Source organism: Jaculus jaculus, chromosome 4 (genome assembly GCF_020740685.1).
Source record: "Jaculus jaculus isolate mJacJac1 chromosome 4, mJacJac1.mat.Y.cur, whole genome shotgun sequence".
In the NCBI taxonomy this organism is placed as follows: domain Eukaryota; kingdom Metazoa; phylum Chordata; class Mammalia; order Rodentia; family Dipodidae; genus Jaculus; species Jaculus jaculus.
The window spans coordinates 8,062,676-8,084,562 of record NC_059105.1 but is presented as its reverse complement, the minus strand read 5'-3'; the positions used below and the strand labels follow the sequence as shown (position 1 = coordinate 8,084,562).

The window sequence follows — 21,887 nt, the reverse complement described above, 5'->3', positions numbered from 1 at the left end:
TTAAAAAAAATCAAAGATAGGAGTTATTACATCATGCATACTCCTTATTGAAGAACAACTGGAATACCACCATTATAGAGCAATTGTGTGTTCAAACTATTAAATTGATTCATAAATAAAACTTCATTAAAATAAAAAAAATCAGCCTTTTATAGTCTTATTTATCTGGTATAATTCTTGGGAGCATACCAAAATTTCCACAGCTTTTCATAGCAAATAAAAGTTTAAAAAAGGTCAGTGAGCATTTTTTATGCATGGTATCCGTGCTTATAAAGAAATACAAATTGCCCAAGAAGATAGAAATCAAATTAAATTACATGTCTCATTTAGTTTTCTTAGAAACACTTGAAAGATAATAAATATCATTAAAAATACATCACAAACCAATTACAAGGCTGCCTGACACCAGGGAAACTGCAAATTAATTTATACTAGGTCTGTGATAAGAACTGCCACCAGCTGACACTATTTTAATACTTTGATGGTCACACATTCACTTACAGTTCAACTGGCTATGCGTGAGAGACATGAATGTATACACAAGCAAATGTAAACAGTTATGCTAATAATATGCTTCCTGTATTTTCCATAAATCTTCCCCAAATGACAGCCCACTCTTTTATGCCCCTGTTTATCTGTGGCTACTTGCTAAGTTGAATATGCATACAGGATAAGTTTTGAGTTGGATCCTCTGAAACACCTACTGTGCCTTCATTTAGGATTATTTCCTTTTGACACCTCTTTTCTGCCACTTCCAAAAAGATCAGCCTTGGAGTGCCTGATTATTCAGACTCTTGCTTTTCTGGTGGTCAACTGGAATTTAGGTTCAGCAAGGCCCATTCAGCCCTTCCCTCTAGAACTCTCAATATAGGTGGAGGGATGCCAAAACTGAGAAAAAGATTAGAAGCTGGTCATCCCTGGCGCTGTGTTCCCACCAAACTATCCATTGCTTCCAATTACCAAGACAACCCTGTTTCCTACTGCCTTGAGTGGCTGAATTGGTTCTTGTCCCGTCCCCCCAAACAAGTATATGTCTCTATTTTGCCTTCTATTTTCTTCTTTGATGTGCCTATTTACTTGAGTAGGTTTCTAATTCTTGCAACTCTAATCTGTAATCTAAGGACTGACAGCTATTATAACAGACTAATGCTTGACCAATATATATTGGATTCAGATGGACTTGCCGCCAGTGACTTCTGTCTTCAGTCTGTAGGAGTTCAACAACTGTGTCTTACTAATGCATCCCATCACATCTCATTCTGTGGAAAAGCATGTTCCTTGGGAATGAGGGACTTAATTAACTTTTTGGCTTTGCAAGGTCCTATACAAAGTACAGCTCTGGTTTCTAACTTCTGCTAATACAAACTTACTCAACCATTACTCTCCTATGACACCAGGACATCTAGAAGTCAAAAGTAAATGAATAAAAAGTTCATGACCACATTTGCTTCAGGTTATGACAATGTCCCATGCTATAATTTTGCTCCCCTTGGGAGATGTCTACTCATGCTGAGAGTGTTGGTAGATCCCCACAGTCTATCACAGTCAGGTCAGATCAAAGGCATTTGGTACACCTTTTTATATTAAAACTAAGTCAGCTGGGCACGGTGGTGCATGCCTTTAATCTCAGCACTCAAGAAGCAGAGGTAGGAGGATCACTGTGAGTTCAAGGCCAGCCTGAAACTACATAGTAAATTCCATGTCAGCTTGGGTTAGAGGAAGACCCTTCCTGGTACAAACAACAATAACAAAAACAAACAAACAAAAAACTCCCCAAATGAAGACTAATTCATACATGTTTGCTAAGAGAAATGGCACTGTCGCGGCTAGAATATTTAATAATAGCAATAACCACTGTCATTTCAAATAATGTATCCCACAAATGCTAATAACAATTATTTCCCCATTAGTACTATGAAGATCAATGACAAGAACTGTGATGCATATTTGATATCTTCTCTTCTTGAGCACTTTTATTAATTCTAGAAGAGATCATCACAGTTGCCACCTGGAGACTTATGCAGCCTGGCCAACATATTATTGGAATAAATGACATTTCAACCCAGTTTTTCCTGAAGCCTGTGTTCCACTCTATTCTGCACCATGCACAAGAACCTGGACTCGCAGGGATAGAAAACAGTATTTTTTTTTCTCCTCATGGAAGATTCTAGAATACAGCTGTGGTTTGGGGTATGATTCCTATCTCCTTCGGGAAGGCTATTAGAAGGCTAACCACTGGTGTGAGGATATTGGGCACCTCGTGGAAGAAACTGAAAGGGACAGACAAAAGAAACAGCATTTATGAGAAGAAGAAGAGGATGAAGCAAAGGAAACAGAAAGGCGGATTCAGTAACAGTATCATGAAGTCAAATAATCCTAGTGTCAGCACCCTAGTTGAGGAAATCTTTAAAATTAAAATGCTTTCCACATCAGGGAAGAGATGGGGTTAAGACCTCCCCTCTGTGACAAACAGCCCAGCCTGTGCCCTGGTAGGTAGTATTTTCCTAGCTTCATTCTGATGCCTCCCTCGCAGCAGCCTTGTGGTTGCTGCCCAGTCCATTTTGGAGCAGCTCTTCTGCAGGGAACCCAGTGGGCTGTTTCCTCTTGTTGCAGCCCACTCGGGTTTCTTCTCTTAGGGGATACACTTTCAGCGCACACTTCATTTCTGTGGTCTGCTCATATATGTCAGGCCCTGGCTGCTCAAGCTTCTTTCAGCCATCACTCCTGGGTGGGACTTCCGAGCTCATTCCACAGTGGCCTAAATAGGCACGCGCCTCTGAGTGTTCACACCCAACCAGCACTAACAGGTAGGAAGCAGGCTCCACCTGGACAGAAGGCCATTCACGTTAGCGTAAGCCCTAGGGGTAAAAGCTGCTGTGATGGGAGCACAGGGCCGTGCAGGACATTCGGTGTAGATGCTCTGCCTGTCTTCTTCTTCTTCTTTTTTTTTTTTTTTCATTTCCTACTGAAGCTTTCACAGGCACTGATATTAAAGGCATGAGAAACTTTCATGCATATCCAAAATGTTTCTAAATACTTTGAAATCTTGCACATTAAAAACCCACAAGATGACAAGTTAAAAACAACAAATCACATTTATTTTTAAAATAAACTGCATTTTTTTCTGACTGTGAAGATTACTAACATAATAATTCAACTTAATCATGGATTAAATCTTTCTAAATTAGGACACGAAATTGATGAAGGAAATGATCCTTTTTACTGCCTTCTTACACACGAGATCACATTAAGTAATTCTTGTAAAAAGCGCAATTAAACATAAAAGGCATTATAAAAGAAAGCCATCAAGTGTAGAACAGCACACACATTTCAAAGGCTTGGGGAAGTAGCTCACATTAAGTTTCATTTTCTTTCAACTATTCTCATAACACAACTGTGCTCTCTCAACTGTATATGATCTATGAAAAACTGTGGTAAAATATGTGCAAGTATTTCTTAGTCGATGCATTTCAAAATTGGATTAGTAATCCAAAATTCCAAAATAGTTAAAATTTTAATTTAAATGAGTGAGGTACCAGTAATTTTCGTTTTGATTTCTTGTGGTTCTGGAGATCGAACAAAGGGCTTTGCCCATGGTAGGTAAGCACCGTACCATTAAGCTCTGTCCCTAGCTTTCAAAACAATTAAAATTTACAACAGAGTAAGCCATGCAGCTTTAAATAGATTCTGAAGTAAACAGCATACTCAAAATTGTCAGTCTGCACCAACCAAGTATAAGGTTTGGGTTTCATATGTCTTGGGAAGTCTTAATTCTGGAAAAGTATTCTGGATTGCTATGAAATGCAATATTTTATAAATTTTAAGAGCCAAGAGTAAATATTATGTTAAAATTCACTTGGTCATTGTACAAACCAGATAAGGTGCAATAATTTCATTCAGCAATTGTTATTTCTCCTTTAGCTATACCACGTGACTATAATCAAAAGCTTTAGAATATATATTGCTTTCTTCTCTAACTTATCTTTAGGCCTTTGTTCCTCTATTTGGGGAACAGTGTCACTTGAACTATTTCTCCTCTACCACCAATCCGCGTGGGTCCAAAGTTAACCTAGGGGAGTAGATTTAGGTTTTACAGGCTTGTATGAATGTACTGTGGAAAGTTCCATCTGGCTCTGGGTGGGCTTCTGCTAAATTGGGTTGACTACTGGAGGAAATGACAGGCAGTTTCTGAGGCATGCCTATCCTCACACAGAGGTCTGGGGTCCTGGGTCCCAAGCTTGATGCAACGTGGAAGTGTGCGCACTGAGGCTCTCTCTTGCCAATGCCATCTAGAGTCCAGTGGCTTCAGATGGAACGACTGAGAAGGAAACCGTATTAGAGTTGTGCCTCTTCCCTTCCTTGAAAACTCATCATTTTTACTTGGTTTTAATAACACTCTTAAAAATTACCTTATTTTTTGCCTTTTGCATCTTTTAAACCATGTCCAGAAAGCATACTATCAAATTCTAATTCTAACAAGTAACCTCAAGACAGGATGGGTGTTAACTGAGAAGATTTCACAGAAGGGGAAATGGAAGCTCAGAGTGACGCAGGCGGCCCGCGCGTGGGTGTAGAAGGGCGAGAGCCGACTGCATGACCTCCAGGCGCCCACCTCAGGCAGTGCGCAGCTCACTCTAAAGGCTTGTTTTACTTTCTCAGATTCTGTTTTCCGCATCCCAGGATAATACTTGAGAATGGATAGAACAATTCTCTACTCAATAGAAGAGTCAGACTGTGGAAGCAGATATTCCTATTTTAGGCAGAACAAAAGCAGGCAACAGTAGCTGGAAAGTCCCCAGTGCCTTCCACAAAAGAACGCTAATCACTGTATGAATGATCTTAATTAAATTTGAATGCATTGCTACTGAACGTTGTGGGAATACACCAGGTCCTTTTCCCATAGTACTCAGCAATACCTTCAAATTCAATTAAGACAATTCGTGGAGTGACGAGCTTCATTATATGGAAAGACACCCGGGACTGTCCCTTGCCAACACCATATGTGTGGTGGATGTAAGATAGCCAGGTTCTTCTCCTGTGCATTGCTTCTTTCAGAAGAAACAAAAAGTAAATCTCATGGTAGCATAACCCACAGTATTTCTAAATACCACTGGGAGAATACAGCAGGAAAAATGTGCTTTCTAGACTGGTATAAAGGTTAAACTCACAAGTCAAATGAGGTTTTGAAGCAATTATACTCTTTAACAGGCTGGACGTAAACAACAGAGGAGACTCCCAGGGAACCAGTGGAGAGGACACAAGTGAGCTCACATACCAAGTGCACAGGGAACGAGGGGCATGGTGTGCCTGCTCAGCCATGGCCAGGGCACACTACTAAAACAGGAGCTAAACAACGAGCATGACATCAGCTCTAAAAGCCTCTTCTCAGCCGGATGTGGTGATGCACGCCTTTAATCCCAGCACTCAGGAGGCAGAGGTAAGAAGATCGCCATGAGTTCAAGGCCACCCTGAGACTACGTAGTGAATTCCAGGTCAGCCTGGGCTAGAGTGTGACCCTGCCTGAAAAAAAAAAAAGACACCCCCACACTTCTCTAATAAATTCTGCAACTATTGAGTTGCCACCAAATCACCTAAGAGTAAAGACAGCCACTGCTAAGTGAGGGTGGTATAGTTTTGATGATGTTGTTCTGTCAAGGGCTGAGTCATTTATTTACTTATTCATATTCATTAATGAAAAATTCATGACATCACACACACACAGGCACACACGCTTTCAAAAGTATCTGAAGACTAGAGGTCTTTGTTTTGATAAACAAAATGGTTACCCCTTGAACAATAGTTCTAAACCAGGCAGGCAGTTAGCCTCCCCTGCTTGGAGTTTGTCTGAAAATGAGAAGAGATGTTTTAGGGAGCGGTTCCACCAGAACCGACCTGGTAAATGGGCTAGGAATATTGCTGAGTAGCCTACAAGGCACACACCCTGTGATAAGAATCTTCAGACCCCCAAGAAAGGTGACCCTGGAGTGAGCAAAGTCTCCCCTGAAGTCAGGCCCAGAGCCACTCTATAAAATGATCAGCCTCTGAGTGAACTACCCACTGTTGCTGGTCCTCTCTGACAGAACTCGAGAATGCTGTCAGAAATAATTTTGTCCAAAGCTATCATTTCTTTAGCAAATAATGGTAAGACAGAGACATTTTAATACTAAAGTAAAACCAAACCTTTTTGACCTTTAAAATGTATCACCTTTCAGAACCTTCCTCTCTTTAGCTGACTGAGCACTTTCCTTTCCTTTCATAGTTTGGGTGATTCCTTCTAAGAAGTTTAAAACAAGCTAGTGGAGTGTGGTAAAAACAGAGCAGCACATTAAAAACTTAACTGTGGACTTTTCTTTAATAAAAAAATAACAAACTTAAGGCAGGCATGGGGCCTCATGCTTGCAGTCCTGGCATTCAAACAGCCAAGATGGAAGGACTGCTGTGAGTTTGAGGCCAACCTGGGCTACATAGTGAGTTCTATGCCAGCCTGGGCTATAATGTGATACTTTCTCAAAACAAAATAAAACAAATAAAAAAACCAACCAAACAAAGAAAACAATGACAGGCCAAACCAAACCTAAACATAAGAACAACAAACAAAATCAAGAAACGGTTCCAGAAATAACAGTTAGTACAGTGAAGATGACCTCAGACAAAATCCTAGCATTCTAGTAATATTCTGTTCAAATGTACTGTCAGCATTTTTTTTTACAGTTATCTACAGTTTTTAAAACAACAGAGCTTCCACAGCCATGATGCACAAGAAAGGGGGTTTGTGAGTTGAACAGAACATGGAGTATTGCACAAGACCTTGCCCAGCATCCTATGTCAGAAGACCACGTAGAGCTAACATATTAAAGGAGAAAGCAGTGGGAAGAAAAGATGGAAAGCACGATACCAGTGTTCAGATACCTACAGAGCTAAACCTTTGGATTTCTTCATGATTTATTCTCCTTACTGTCCGTCTCCGCTTCCAAAATTCCTTCCCCCTGAAGCTCATCGCGTGCATGGAATTGGAGTCACCAAATATTTATACGATATCAGTTTGCTAGACCTTTCCTTTCTGAAGCTTCCCCAAGCCGAGTAAGTCTCTCTTCTCCCTTAAAAAGGGAAATGGTGCATTCATATAATTCAACAGAGAGGAAAGGAAAACCAAGTTACCACTTCCTGCGAGGAGCTAAGAACCAGTGGCTTGCTGCTGCTTCTGTGCACACATGCTCCCCGGCACCTGCTCCAGGGCAAGACCACAGCCCGCGACACAGCCTAGGCAACTCTGCCATGGAAAGTCACCCATGGGGCCCCACTGGGGTTATGCCAAGGAGGTAAGCTGCTATAGGCCCTTCTATCTTCCACTAAAATAGCCACTTTGACTTCATGATTCTGGCTACAGTGTAAAGGTAATCTGTGATAACTGGGTTGAGGATAGAGGATTCTCCTGAAAGCAGCCGTTCTTGCATGTGTAGGCTAAATTAGTGATCCAGGCAGTCATGTAGGGAACAATATAGGGAATTATATTTGTATTGGTTACCTAAATAAAGAAATTTTGCTTTGCTAGTAGACCACAATACACATGGATGCACACTTTCATAGCACGCACATGGGCATGAACACCTTAAATCTGTCATATGTTACAATGAGCCAGATAGTTCATGCGCCTGCCTTCCTTTAGATCTGGGCACTCTCTAAAGGTGCGTCTCCTCTCCATTCCACATGGATGTTCTTTGCTGTTTTATTTTCCTCCATAGTACTGACTAGCACACAATTCTACTATGACATTTGCATGTGTATTTTACTTTTAGCTTTCAAGCAGCTTGAGTAGAGGCTTTTACTTCCTGCCTCACCCACGGCGTCATCAACAGCTCCTACAAGGACACACTCGGCTAGTAGGCGCGGGGCATGGGGATGCCTCCAGGCTCTTGTACTAGGTCAGTGAAACGAAGTGAGCAATACTTGGCCATCACAGGAACTGGCCAGCTCTTTTCCCACTAGCCATCAGACTTAAAAGCTCGAGCATGCTTGAGCCCTCAAACATTCCTGACTTTGCATGCAGAAATTTGTGCCAAAGAGATCATAAGGCATTCTACTTACATTTGTCTAAGTCTTGGTACTGAGGAGGATTCTTTATAAATACTACCAGAAAAACATCAAGATGCTCTATAGAAATAGCACAAAAGGTAAGCATGCAGAAAGATCATATAGCCACCATGTCACTGGCTTGATGAGAACGCTGAGGATACCACTGAACAGATGCCCTTTGACCAACGGCCACTGTCTATTTGTATCCACTGTCTTTAGTTCTAAATGAATCTTACCTGCTGTTTAACCCTTCAGTACCCATTGGGTGAGTGTTCCATGGCAGGGCGTGATGTTTAGAGAGGCTGTGTGCAGTCTTCTGATATTCTGGTATGAGCTTTGTTTTCATAAGTGGCTGGGAAATAGCATTTCAAAACCATTTTGACAATCATGGACTCATCTGAGAATCTAATAAAAAAGACGGACCCACTTATCAGAAGAATGATTAAGTACTTACACACAGACACTGCCTACATGGAGAGATTATGACCTGCAGTCACCCTTCTGTGGGCCTCTTTCACATTGGTGCCCCCCCTCCCAGGTCCCTGACTCACAGCTTTAAAAGACAACACCTTATAACAAGGACATAATGACGTTGAGAAATTCATGAGTGACTTCTTCTCCTCATCTTTTAAAAAATATATATTTTATTTTTATTTATTTATTTGACAGAGAAAGAAGGGGAGAAGGGGAGTGAGAGGAGAAAGAAAGACAGAAAGATAGATAGATAGAAAGAGAGAGAGAGAGAGAGCAATCCAGGGCCTTCAGCAGCTGCAAACAAACTCCAGAAGCATGCAACACCTTGTGCTTCTGGCTTACATGGGTCCTAGGAAATCAAACCTGGGTCCTTTGGCTTTGCAGGCAAGTGCCTTAACTGCTAAGCCATCTCTCCAGCACCTTCTCCTCATCTTTGCATGTACTTTGTCCTCTATTCTGCTTTATGCACCACAGTTCTTTTCTTTGGAGTCCCTCCCACTCCTCAACCTCTATAATGTAAGACTAACTCATTTTTTTCTGGGGCTCTTGCTTACTGTGAAGCTCATGCACTGCAGACACGAGACCGGAGTTCAATGCCCAGAATGAAAAAGAAGAAATTTGCCTCACTTCTCCATCCCCTTTGGCTTTTGAGCATGGTGGCCTTGAAAGGAGACCCTGCAGAGCAGCATCTGGATGAGCCAGATCCACAGACTTCTTAGTGAATGCAGAGCAAGGGCAGTCTAGTAGTTCTGCAGAGAGTGAGTGTCCCACAGGATGACACCGTTGGAGCTCCCTACTGGTACTGAACTCTCTTTGTTTCTAGACCAAATCTACGTCACCAGCATTATGCAGGGCATCCTGTACCATTCCAACAAGGTCCTTTTCTGCTTAGGATCAGAAATGTGTTGGAAAAGTAAAAATTATAGCTAGGGCAATTGTCAAGAATCATGGACTGGAGGGATGGCTTGGTGTTTAAGGTGCTTTCCAAAGGACCAAGGTTCGATTCCCCAGGACCCATGTTAGCCAGATGCACAGGGGGCACACTCTTCTGGAGTTTGTGTGCAGTGGCTAGAGGCCCTGGCAGGCCCATTCTCTCTCTTTCTCTGTCTGTCTTTCTCTGTCAAATAAATAAATAAAAATAAAATATTTTTAAAAAATTTAAAAAAGAAAAGAATCAGCAGCAACAATAAACCAGATACAGTTGATCCAATCTCAATCACTGCCAAGTTCATTAGAAGAGAAACTTGATACCAATAAATGATCAGAATGGATGAAGTACTATTCTCAAACATTGCTGGGTTTTGTGAGAAATGCATGGCACTTTTTCCCCTTAGTTTTAAGATACAAGAGTCATTAGATCTTGAAAGAACCAGGGAGAGCTTTATAGAAAAGTCAGTCCTAAGGTAGTTGTTGAATACTATGTGGGTGTCAAATGAATGAACGCAAGGGAACAGATCTTCAAGGTAAGGATGGTAGCATGGAGAGCCATCAAAGCAGAATGGCCCAAACTGTGGGGACTGATTTCCCTGTCCAACTGCTCACCCCTTGCAAGACTCACTTTCCTCATTCACAACAGATATGCCATAAAGCATTACTTAAGGAGAACTGAGATGACACTTCTTAATCCAGGGGCTAGGGCAAGACTGAGTGGGAGAGAGTTCTTGCTACACAAGTATGAGGCGTGATTCCCCCTGAGTTCTACTCCCCACCACCCATGGAACCAGGTAGATGTCATGCATGCTTGTAACCCCAGCCCTGTGGAGACTGGAGAACTGTGGGACTCACTCGTCAGCTGCTGTGACCAAAAACAGCACTTCCATGTTCAGTGAGAGAATTCTCTAGCAAACATGTGCTTAAGTGACTGAGTAGGACACCTGATATTCTTCTCTGGCCTCCATATGTTGTGTGCATGCATACAAGTGCATATAAAATATATACACAATCACACCACACACGGAACCACATGTGCATAAAAAACATCAATACACTGCTTTGCTTGGCACATTTTAAGCATAATTTTTAGCTGTTACAGAGGGCAAGAGGCGAGAAAAACTAGGAAGTCAGGGATCCTGCAGTCAACAGTTGTGGTGGTTTTCATCAGATGTCCCTTATAAACTCATGTGTTTTTCAACGTTTGGTTTCCAGTGGGCGGCAATTTGGGAGGTGGAGCCTTGCAGGAGGGTGTGAGTCATTGCACAACAGAAACAGACACAGGGAGGGAGCAAGACCGATCTCACAAGTAAGCAGGGAGTTTTGGCAGGAATATACTGGGCAATCAGTAGATGCTGGGTACTTGACCAAGGGCCTCCATACCTTATTTAAATTCCAGCATATCATAAACCTGTGAAGTATGCATTGCTGTTAGGATTATCACCACCTGTTTATTGCCCACCTTTGTGTCTCACCCTTTTGTAATGCAAGAACAGACCTGCTTCCACCAATCCAAGGGCTAAGAACGCAATCAGATGCCATATGAATATATGCCTACCATGGCGATTCTCCCCTCCACCACTCTCACTTCGCTGAAACCCACCTACCTGGTGGTCAGCCAATGTATTTGAAAAGCGCCTTAGTTTATGGCGTTCTTTTGTTCTGTAACTATAAAAACCTCATACAACTGTTAACACATTTGAACATAGAATTGAGGTAACCTTAATCTATGTTCCTGGTCCATGGTCACACATATTGGCTCTAGAAGAAACTACTTTATATTTCTCTTTGAAGTGAGAGCTGTGTCTTTTGCATTGATACCCTTCCTATTGGAGACTATTCAGAAGATGATTTTTTTCACTTCCATTTTGAGCTGGTTTTCTGGTTGCCATCAGGAGTGGGGGTGGAGGTTAAGTGCATAACCTTTGTCTCATAGGGAAAACCGAGGCTGGTCCACACAGCAGACACGTTCTGCTCTCCACTGCACACCACGCTTAGGGGAAGTCAAGCAGCATAGACCTACTTCCTCCTCCTCCGTGGTCTCGCCTGAGCCTGGTCCCACACAGAGACGCTTTTCAAGTGGGTGGCACTCAAGCTCATCACTTCCTGTGAACAAGGTCTCAACTCAACAGCATAGCTCACAGTTACCAATGACAGTGTAGATATCTCGGGGGGAGGGGAGTTTAAAAGCACACAACCAAACCTCATGCTCCTATACAGAAAGCTTTCAGTGACCATTGTCTATAGAATATGATGGTCTTTCCTGTCACTGAAATTTTATTCCAAAGAGCATTGATTTTAGTCATTTAGTAAAGATATTTAGTGTGTTTTAATGGAAAAGAAAGAGGACTTTCAATAGATATCATGTCAAGAGAGAATGTTAACAGGAAATGATAGAAATAGATTGATAGATAGAAATAGATTGTGGAATAGCTTGTATATGTGTGTGTGTATGTGAGAACTGTGTGAAGTTAATGTGTGTGTTGTGTATATTTGCTGTAATGTTTATTTATGCATAAATTATCTTTATTGCTTTAAATAATTTATAGTTTTCCATTCAGTTACATTTAGGCTTGAAACAAATTGTGATGATGTTTGTTTTTATTATTACATTTCAGTAGAATCACTTGGGTAAGGATCGTCAGTAATCATTAAATTGGGGAGGGGTAAGAACAGATAAGGGTCTTTTTCTTTATCCAGTTTAGCAGCCCTGCCACGGAATCACATTTTTAGTTATGGACTTAAATATTGGTCACCTACTTCTACCTCCAGCAAAAAACACTGTACTGATCAGATACTCCTATATTTTACCAAAAAATATCATAATGTAAAGGGTGCTGATTTTAGGGTTTATTCCTGTTTGGTGTCTAGAAATTCTATATATCTTAATTTTTTGATGCTCACCTTTGATATATAGCAACTATCTTCAAGAAGTCACATGTACTTACATGTTCCCAGCATTAGCCTGGCCTGTTGCTAAAGGTAAGAGCTCCTTAAGGGAGAACACATCGTTATTGTGGAAGCCACACTCACACCCACTAGCCAGGAAAAAGCAGTGACAATGACATGAAATACCGAGGCTGTCACGCGACTCATAAGTTTCTGTTTTGTACTAATCTTACAGCTGGATTGCTGTGTTCTTTAAAATGTCATCCCTAATTCTTCCCTGAGAGTAGAGCGTTCTTCTCCCATTCAAATTCACCCTCTATTTTCTAAAGAACGAAAGGCACTCTGGGATGGAGCAGATGATTTCTTCCACAGAGGGTCAGGCAAAACCACAGAAATACAGCCCTCACTACACAGAGCTTAGGACTTCTGAATCAAAGGTATGGCCTTCCTTGATAGAGCCACACTCAGTAGTGTTTTTACATAGAGATGGAGGTATCGCTCCCTGCTGAGTTGGACCTCACTCCAGCTTCATACTGTAGGCCAAGTTCACTACAGACCAGAGTCATGTCCCTTAACATAAAACAAGCACCTCACATTACCCTCTTCTAGTCATTCCTAGTGAAGCCTTGCTTTTCATAGGAATGTCACCCACTTTTCAGTAATTACTATAAACATTACATCACACACAATGAGAAGAGTGACATGGTTTAGAGCTGTGTAGTTCTAACAGGACCTTTGGCTAATTTATAGACTATCATTATCATGTATATTTTATTATCTGGCATTCTTTGTTACTGTGAAAGAATGTGTTTTAAGAAATTGTGGGTATAAAATAGTCTAACCTACACATTGTGATTTTTTTAAAGATATAGTCTTACTGCATAGCCCAGGCTAACTTTGGGCTCATGATCCTCCTGATTCTACTCCCAGTGCTGGGATGATAGGCACATACCATCTCTTTTGGCTTACCCACACATTTCAGATGAGAAATCAATGAGTACATCCCCAAACTCTGAGCATGCAAACAACCTGCTATTAAGACCAACTGCTGCTAGTGGACCCAACTCAGCCTAGGTGCAGACTCTGTGGTGAAACCCTCCCCCTTCCACCTCTCTAGTGTGGCTACAGTAGATTCTGAGGTCTCTGCTGGGAGACAGCCAAGCCTGCCTTCTCTGATTTGAGCACTAATGTCCTCTAGTATTGTAACTGGTGACTTACCATAGATCCTTGCCTTTCAGTCAAGAACTCTGTGTTTTTCAGAGCATTTATTGTTGGAGTTTCTTTCTTGGCTGCACATGCTATTTTTGACCTTCTGGTGAGCAGTGGTTAACTGTCTCCAATGAAAGGACACCTTAGTGTATAGCTCTCTGTTCTGTGCCTTTACCAGGTAGACAAGAGCTCAAACAGTGAAAGAGAAAGACTGTGTGGATCTTTTCAATCTTGTCTGTGAGGAAGGAAGCAAATGCAGAGAGGCTTGGATTCTGCTGAACATTCCTGGGTCTGTCCTAGGCCAGCTATCAGTGACAAAGCCAGGATTAAAACAAAGCCCTTCCTACAGTGTGTGGGAGATGAAACTACACATCTAATAATTCATAAAAATACAGAGGGCATTAAGTCATAAATGAAGAATAGTCAACAAAAAGAAAATGGAACTGGGTCAGTGGGAATCAAAGGTACTTTCACATAGGGAATGCAACCTGCATCAGAGTCTAGAAAATAATAGAAGTGTGTGTGTGTGTGTGTGTGTGTGTGTGTGTGTGTGTGTGTGTACACCATGACACACATGCAGAAGTCAGAGGATAAGTCTTGGTGTTGTACCACCCCTTCTCCTTTGTTTGAGGCAGGGTCTTTCATTTTGTTGGTCACCACGCAGCTTACCCATAAGCTTCTCAGCCATTCTCCTGTTCCCACCTTCCTCCCTGCCCTAGCCATACTGGAATTACATATCTTAATGGTACAGTGGTGTTCAACCATTACATGGGCCACAGGGGTCTGAAGTCAGGTACTGATCCACCAAACCATTGTCCCAGCTAAATAGTGGGACTTGAAAGTCACTATTACAACAATAGTAAAAGAACAGAATCTCCAGTTTGCATAAAAATCACATAGAAAGTTCTTTAAAATGTGGGTTCCCGGATACCAGCACAAGGGGGAAGGAGACCAACACAGAGAAAAATCAACTCCTACCAAATCAGAGAGCAAGAGCCTCAGAGGCCCCCAACACCTCATCACTGAAGCAGACCAAAAATGAACCCAACATGGCTCAGGGAAGTTTTGCAGAACAGGGGGCGGAAAGAATGTCAGAGTCACATGTTGGGTCGTGATACGCAGAGACATTTATCTTACCCATAACTGTGTGCTAACTCCACAATGCACGACCCATATACCTCAGCAAGGAGGGGCCAATGGGGAGGGGGGAGGACACAGATGAGCCTAATAATGGTACCAAACTGACTGTATTTGCTGAATACAAAACTAATTTATAAAAAAATTTTAAAAATGTGGGTTCCTATGCAATGCTTCAGTAGTCTGATGGGGGTCCAGACTTCTGCATTTATAATGAGCATCTGGATGATTCCATGGACCATGATGGAGAAACACTGACTTGGAAGTTAGTTCACCTAATAGATTTCTTAGAAGAAAAATCCTACAATAATGCCTCTGGGGACACCACTTCCCAATATGAATTTATGCCAGACTGAGGTCTCACATATAGGGTCCAATATTCTCTTTTCCTAATAAACTAACCACCTGGATCACACTGTGCATTTGAGGGACTGAGGAGATATCACTGAGGGAAGTCAGCCATCAAAAGCTTGGCTTCACACCTACTCTGGGCTTTCTGCCCCCCCCGCCCCATTTCACCAGACTTTATTTCACTTACTTTTCATGGGATATTTCTCTGCTTAAAATTTGCTGAATGTGGCCACACTTACCATATTGCTCAGTTACTGTCTGAACTCTATTTTCCCCAAGTGCTTTTTTGGCTTTTGGGGCCAGATCAGTTCTTGTCAAGTGATGACCTTGTGTACTATAAAATGTTTGGGGGCAACGCTTGATGCCCTCTGTCTACTAACAACCCACCCACAACCCCCACCAATGTGACAATTCTGCTCCAACTGTGACGGGCAATCATATCCTCAGACACCGGGCGGGAGGGAGCCCAGGTCTCCTCTACACTGGGATCTAAATCCAGTGTTTTTCTGATGAGGCTTTAAGACCAGCGGTGGGGAAGAATGTGGAGGTGCCTCTTTAGAACAAAGTGAGCACTTCTTGGAAGCTGAGCTGATCTACTTGGAAGAGCCTCAGGCCTGCGGGCTTTGCAGTCAGCGCTCACTCCTACTTCCTCACGCACCTCACCATTCTCACTCTCTGTATGAGTCTCCCAGTCTGTTTCTTTTTCAGGGCTGTTTCTATATTAAAATGAAACTTTAACTTGCTGGAAAAAAACACATAGCCATTATACTTTTCAATAACCCAGGACAAGATCTGACAAGAGACAAAGCGGACACTTTGGTAAAGCCCCGGGGAGTCAGATGAGGGTGAGAGTGTGAAGGGCACAGCTGGGCGCAGTGCTTGCCACTTGTGAGATCACGCAGCTACGCCCAGCCAGTGCAACCGACGTGGCCAGAAATCCTCACGTGGAGTCAGTCCCTGGACGTGTTGCCCTATAAAACAAAGACGGCCAAGATATTACCTCGTGGAATGTCTTTTTACTTAATTTAATAACTCAGTGGATGTTAGCTGTGTGGCTGATTAAGAGGAAATTCCTCCTCCAAGGTGGTCTGAAGCTGGATTCCTACAGTGGGTTTTGGGGGTACACAAAGGTCCTAGACTTTTATGCTCTAAGCATAAGGAAGAGAGGGTGGTAGGACATGAAAAGGGTACCAGCTGCCTCGCAAGTGACAGTGAAAAGGGAAAGGGCATTCCAGGAATGGAGGGCATAGCCTGAGACTTTGGTGTAGGTGTGAGGAAAGTCACCCCTCACCCCTACTCTCTGCAGCTGACCTCTTCCTGCTGTTGCCTCTCCCCACACTGGCCTGGCTACTTCATTTTTAAATCCCCACTGTGGACAACTACACAAGGTTCTAATTATCCTGTTTCTGTCATCTCCCTTCATCCCACACAAAAGATTCAATGCCAAGGAAGTTAAGAAAGCCATGCTTTAACCAATCTCATATGCCTTTTATCTTTTCATGGTTATTTTTCTGCCTAAGCATGCCTGTGAACACCCAGGACAATAAACAGTATGGTCTTTATGTCTCAACTGTGCAGAGATGTCTACTGGCATGTGGCAAGTACTAACGTTATATTTACCAATCTGATGTTGTCAACAGAAAAAAAGGGGGGCATGGCACTCTCTTTTTCTCTGTCTTCCTTTCAGCCCTTTCCAGAACTTTCCAAGGACATAGACAGGTATTAAAGCATACTGACAAAGGGACATTTAATCCTACTCTGCTCCCTTTAGCAAGGATGTCATAGATTGGGAAGGAGATCTGCTATCTAGATTGCATCAGGCGATCTTTGGAAGAAGATCTCTCTGCTGTGGCTGGCATAAGGGTCATGTGCCCAGAAACCTGATTTGACTTTGCGTTCATTTCTCATGTTTTAGCATCACTGTTACTGTGTGGAGGGTGTCATTGATAATTTCTTCCCTTTTCTCTTTCAGGCAGAGCAGAGCACTGGAAGGCAAGTGAGGGTTTATTCACTGCTGGGCTAGGTGATTGTGAGCACTTGGATCCCTCTTTCCTAAAGCACTTTTCATCCTTAAAATCCTATGGTTTTGTGTATTTAAGTAATACAATTTGTATTATCCATTCTCGTGTAAATTAAGGACTGAGCAGAAAACAAAACAAAACTTTTGTTGTTTTCTTGTTTTTAGTTTCAAGTGCTGGCTGGCAAAGACAGACAATTTCCAGGGCGAAGGCTCCTCTCCCCACACTATTCCACATGGTATTCCCTCACAGATGCTGCCTTGGTCTCCCACTCTGCTGGATTTCACTGTAGAGTGAGCAGCTGTGACTTCTCACAATGTGGCTATGCCCTTGACAGGGTCTGGAAAGGCCACATTGAAAAGAATCTTGGCACTGATGTCACACACAATTAATTTCTGCATATTATCTTGGTGAAATCTGAATATTTACTTTTTAAAAAATACACTCTTACTTTTATCTTGAACATAGTTTTAAAGCAGAAGCCAATACCTGGAAACCCGTGTGTTCAAAAGTGCTTGGTCTTTGATTTTTGCCTGACTGCTCTTTGGACTGATCTCCTGTGGGCATTTACTACCAAAGCCACAATTGACTTGGTTCGAAAAATCCAAGCTTCAACTATGTCGGTGAAAAGGGAAGAGCTTAGGTAGAGGGTTGCGGGGAGACTCATCCTCTTTCTCCTACAGTGACCACTGTGCCTGAACCTCTGCTCCAACCCTCACCTTCTAGGTGCATATGACAAGATATTTGACCCCCCGTAGACTGTCGCTGCTCTGAATCTGTACCTTGAGAGGAATGACATGAAGACCCAAACAGTCATAATTTACACTGAAGATAGTATTCTCCACTTTCAGTCTTATGACTTTGGTTGTTCCTGGGTCCTTGCAGGTCTTCCCAAGGCCTGTCCGGCAGGGCTGTCTTCCATCTGATGGGCTATGCGCCCTCCCTGTTATGACTCCTGACTTAGCTATGTCATTTCCTTATTGAAGCTTTCGTTAATGCTTGCAACTATTGTTTAGTCCATAAATGAGCACAGATGTTACACTAAATATTTAGGAAAAACATAATGGTAAAGTAAGCTTTGTCCTTACCGTGCTTGACGGACATGGTGACAAGTGCAGTCGTGGGGAGATTGCATTACAAAGCACAAAAAACACAAGCACACAAATTCTCATTCTTTTTCCTCTCAAATACTATTCTAAAAACTGAAAACCAACAAATAACGAACAACCCAAACTAATAATACTACCATTTAACTGCTGTTCCTTGCGGCTTATAATCACCCATGTAAGTGACAAAGCTGGGGTCTCCATACGTAGTTTAGCTTCCTCAACATCTCATTTGCAGAAGCAGCCCATCACTAAATTCTGATGACTATACATTTTTTAAAAAATCATCCTTACCATTGAAGCAATTTTCCTTTCAAAAGCCAACTCAATACCTTGAACAGCCTCCTCTCTTAAAATATTAGTGTTTCCCCACTGTGTTCTAGAGCTTCTGAGTGTATTGGAGTTATCAATAGTAGATTCACCATGCCAGCTATGCCTGAGAAACACTAGACTCAAAGAGCTAAACTTGCCTCGTTTGGTACGAGACTCCTCAGAGCTCTGCATTCTTCACATGCAGTGCTAAGCTCTTGGAGAGTGTGTATTATATGATGTGTTGACACACTTATTTTTATTCAAAAGCATTTCCATTACATGACAGTTGTGCTATGTGCTCCTTATGTAGCCCTGGAACTCACAGCAATCCTCCTGCCTCCGCCTCCCAAGCAATAGGTGCCATCACATCCAGCTTCAGGAACAATTGCTATTCTACATTACAAAGCTTGGGAAGTTGGGTCTGAAACAGACATACCCAATAAGTGACCCCATGTGTCCGAACCTACAGTATCTTTGCAAATGGAGATGGGTGGCAGCCACAGGGACAGGACTTGCAGGTGTTCAGTGAGGCAACAAGAGAGAGCAGGGTGGTGAGTGGTGAGGTCTTATCAGCATCGTGGTTGGAGGACAGACTTTAGGACAAGAGCCCTGCCCTCTGTCTGGCTTTAGCCTGTTCTGTTGTGAACACAAGCCAAATCAATCATCTCTCTCAGAGAGGCTTCACAGCAATATGATCAAAGCCCGTATGTATATCAGCTAGCAAAATAAACAGATAGATGGTCAAAGTGATTTTCTGGAACTGGAGAAAAAGGCGTATCTGTTTAGGTGAGTGCCTTTGGGTTGGCTGTGCTTTGTGAAACCCTAGCTTAATTTGATGAGCCATGGATAAATCTTCATGGTTGCTTAGCAAACCCCACATAAGCACTGCAGTCAGTGTAGCAAACAGTTAATGACTCAGTTAAGGGGAGAATATGGGACATCTGAGCCAGCTCTTCACCCACTCACCCCCGCAGCAGTAGCTGGCGATTCTCTGGTTTGTAACCAGCTTCCCAAGAGCACTGCTGTTGCCAACACAGGGTGGCCATCCTCCTTCCTCTTCTCTTGCATCCTCTGCTAAAAGGCTGAATTGTCAGCTGTCTGTGGCCACATTTCTGTCTTTTGCTTGTTTGTCTGGCAGTCAAGAAAAGATAGTCAGACTTGTGACTATTCAATTATACCTGTGAAAAGCTTTCTGAATTAGAAGCCAGAGGACACTTGTCTGGAAGCTAAGACATAATCCTTAGCCCTATATTTATATAACATCAGAATCATTTTCCACTGACATCAGCGGAAGAAGTTGCAATGTGTTGCAAGGTGAGTAGTTCCCACTAGTTCCCTGAACTCACAAACACTGATTTAAAGTGAAACTCTCATAAAATTACATCAGGTTGACAATAAGAACAGGCTAGGACTCAACTCAGTCCCGTAACTGTTTTATTCCTGCCAAGTTACTTTTAAATATATAAATTTGTTGCCAATATTTAAAACTGGGGAGAACTCTTTGGACATAAGAGCCCTGGTTCTTAGGGCCTCTTGAAAATTCACGAGCCGACCATGCAGATTCTGCCTCATGACATGGAAACTCACTCTCTGGACAGGTAATACCTTGTCTAGTTATTTCTGCTCTGTCGGGGGCCATTGGGCTAGCTTTGAATCCGTAGCATTGGGCTGTTTGGCAGGAAGACTTTTGCACCTGCTAGTAAGCAAGGTTATGTACATTCAGTGTTACTGGCAAGAGCTGACTATTCCTTGAAACTTTACGCTTATATTGCTGGGAACAGAGGGTTTGTTTCTCTCAACCTTGGAATGATCTTTTGTACTGAGAAGTGGTCAAGGTGCATAACTCTGTAACAGAAAGTTGTTGTTTTGATAGAAACCTGTGTGAAGATCACGGAATTTTTGTACATGGGCAAACAGCAAGACAAGTTTTAAAAAGGACTGCTGAGGGCTGGAGAGATGGCTTAGTGGTTAAGCACTTGCCTGTGAAGCCTAAGGACCCCGGTTCGAGGCTGGGTTCCCCAGGACCCACATTAGCCAGATACACAAGGGGGCGCACGTGTCTGGAGTTCGTTTGCAGTGGCTGGAAGCCCTGCCATGCCTATTCTCTCTCTCTCACTCTCTGCCTCTTTCTCTCTCTGTCTGTCCTGTCAAATAAATAAATAAAAATAAACAAAACATAAAAATAAAAAAAAAGGACTGCTGAGAAATAAACAGTGCTTCAGTCCTAGACTGGAGTCCTTGCTTTCATTCTTTCTCCTGTCTTTCTCTAATCTTCACTCCCCACCAGACTCGCGCCCTTTCAGCCAGCGGGCTCCGGCACTGCTCCTCACTTCTTTCGGTCGCCTCATCTAACTTGCTTTTCTTAGCATCCCACTCCATGACTTGCAGGCATTTGAGTTTTGAACCCTTAACTTAAAGTCACAATTAGTATAATGTCTTTTGATATGACTTTGTGACTAACAATCTGGTCTAAGCCTTGATTGGCCCTTTTATTTTAAATATCTGATGTGAAGATAGCCATTGTTGATATATTTGCTGTTAATACAGGTCTATAATTCATCAAGGATTTTCTCATGTGGGCACTCTGAATGAGAATAATGTGTCAATATTTTATATTTAGTAATAAAATTGTGTTTTTATACACCTAATCAGAATGTTCCATGCCTGAACAATTTGGACAGAATATTTCTGACAGTATTAATTAACCCACAGAAAACATTATATTATAATTTTTTTCCATTTTAAAGAAAACAACAATTTAAACACATTGAACACAATTTTAACTTGAAAAATTGCTTGTGGTATTATGAAGTTTTTTATCAATAAATTTAAAATGATTCTCACATGTTTAGAAACAGCACACATCGGGATAAGAACTGAGCATTTGAGTTAATTATTTTCCTCATCCAATAAAATAAGATGACATTATAAACTTGACTACACAGCTTTAATTTAATTATTTGAGAGATAGACAAAGTTGAGAGAGAGAGAGAGAGAGAGAAAGAGAGAAAGAGGGAAAGGAGTATGGGTGCACCAGGGCCTCCAGCTATTGCAAACAAACTCCAGGTTGTATGCACCACTTTGAGCATCTGGCTTTATGTGGGTCCTGGGGAATTAAGTTTGAGCCACCAGGCTTTATAAACAAGTGCCTTTAACCATTGAGCAATCTCTCTAGCCCCACTTTTATATAACATACTTTTATCAAGCTTAAAACACTATTTCTTGAGAGCTATTTAAGAATGCTTAAAGAAGAAATTTGAGTTATACTAGTTTTTGTTGGAAGAGCCAGAAGTATTATTACATAGGAGTCTGTATTTTTCTTCTCATGGTATTTCTTACATGGAAGTAAGCTACACTTCAACCATGTGCTTTATACACAAAAACAGAA

At 42.0% G+C, this 21,887-nt stretch overlaps 1 protein-coding gene across 12 annotated transcripts in view; it reads right to left on the bottom strand.

Annotated features, from left to right (window-relative positions):
* The window catches only part of Dock10 (dedicator of cytokinesis 10), a 271,205-nt gene that overhangs the window by 175,596 nt on the left and 73,722 nt on the right, over nt 1-21,887 (bottom strand). For 2 of the 12 annotated variants that reach the window (XM_045146781.1, XM_004662874.3), the window contains exon 1: nt 6,914-7,002. The exons of the other annotated variants lie outside the window; for them this stretch is intronic. In XM_045146781.1, the coding sequence (XP_045002716.1) occupies nt 6,914-6,997 (84 nt within the window). In that variant the 5' untranslated portion in view covers nt 6,998-7,002. Of the gene's footprint in view, nt 1-6,913; nt 7,003-21,887 lie in introns of those variants that run through there. 12 annotated transcript variants of the gene reach the window in all.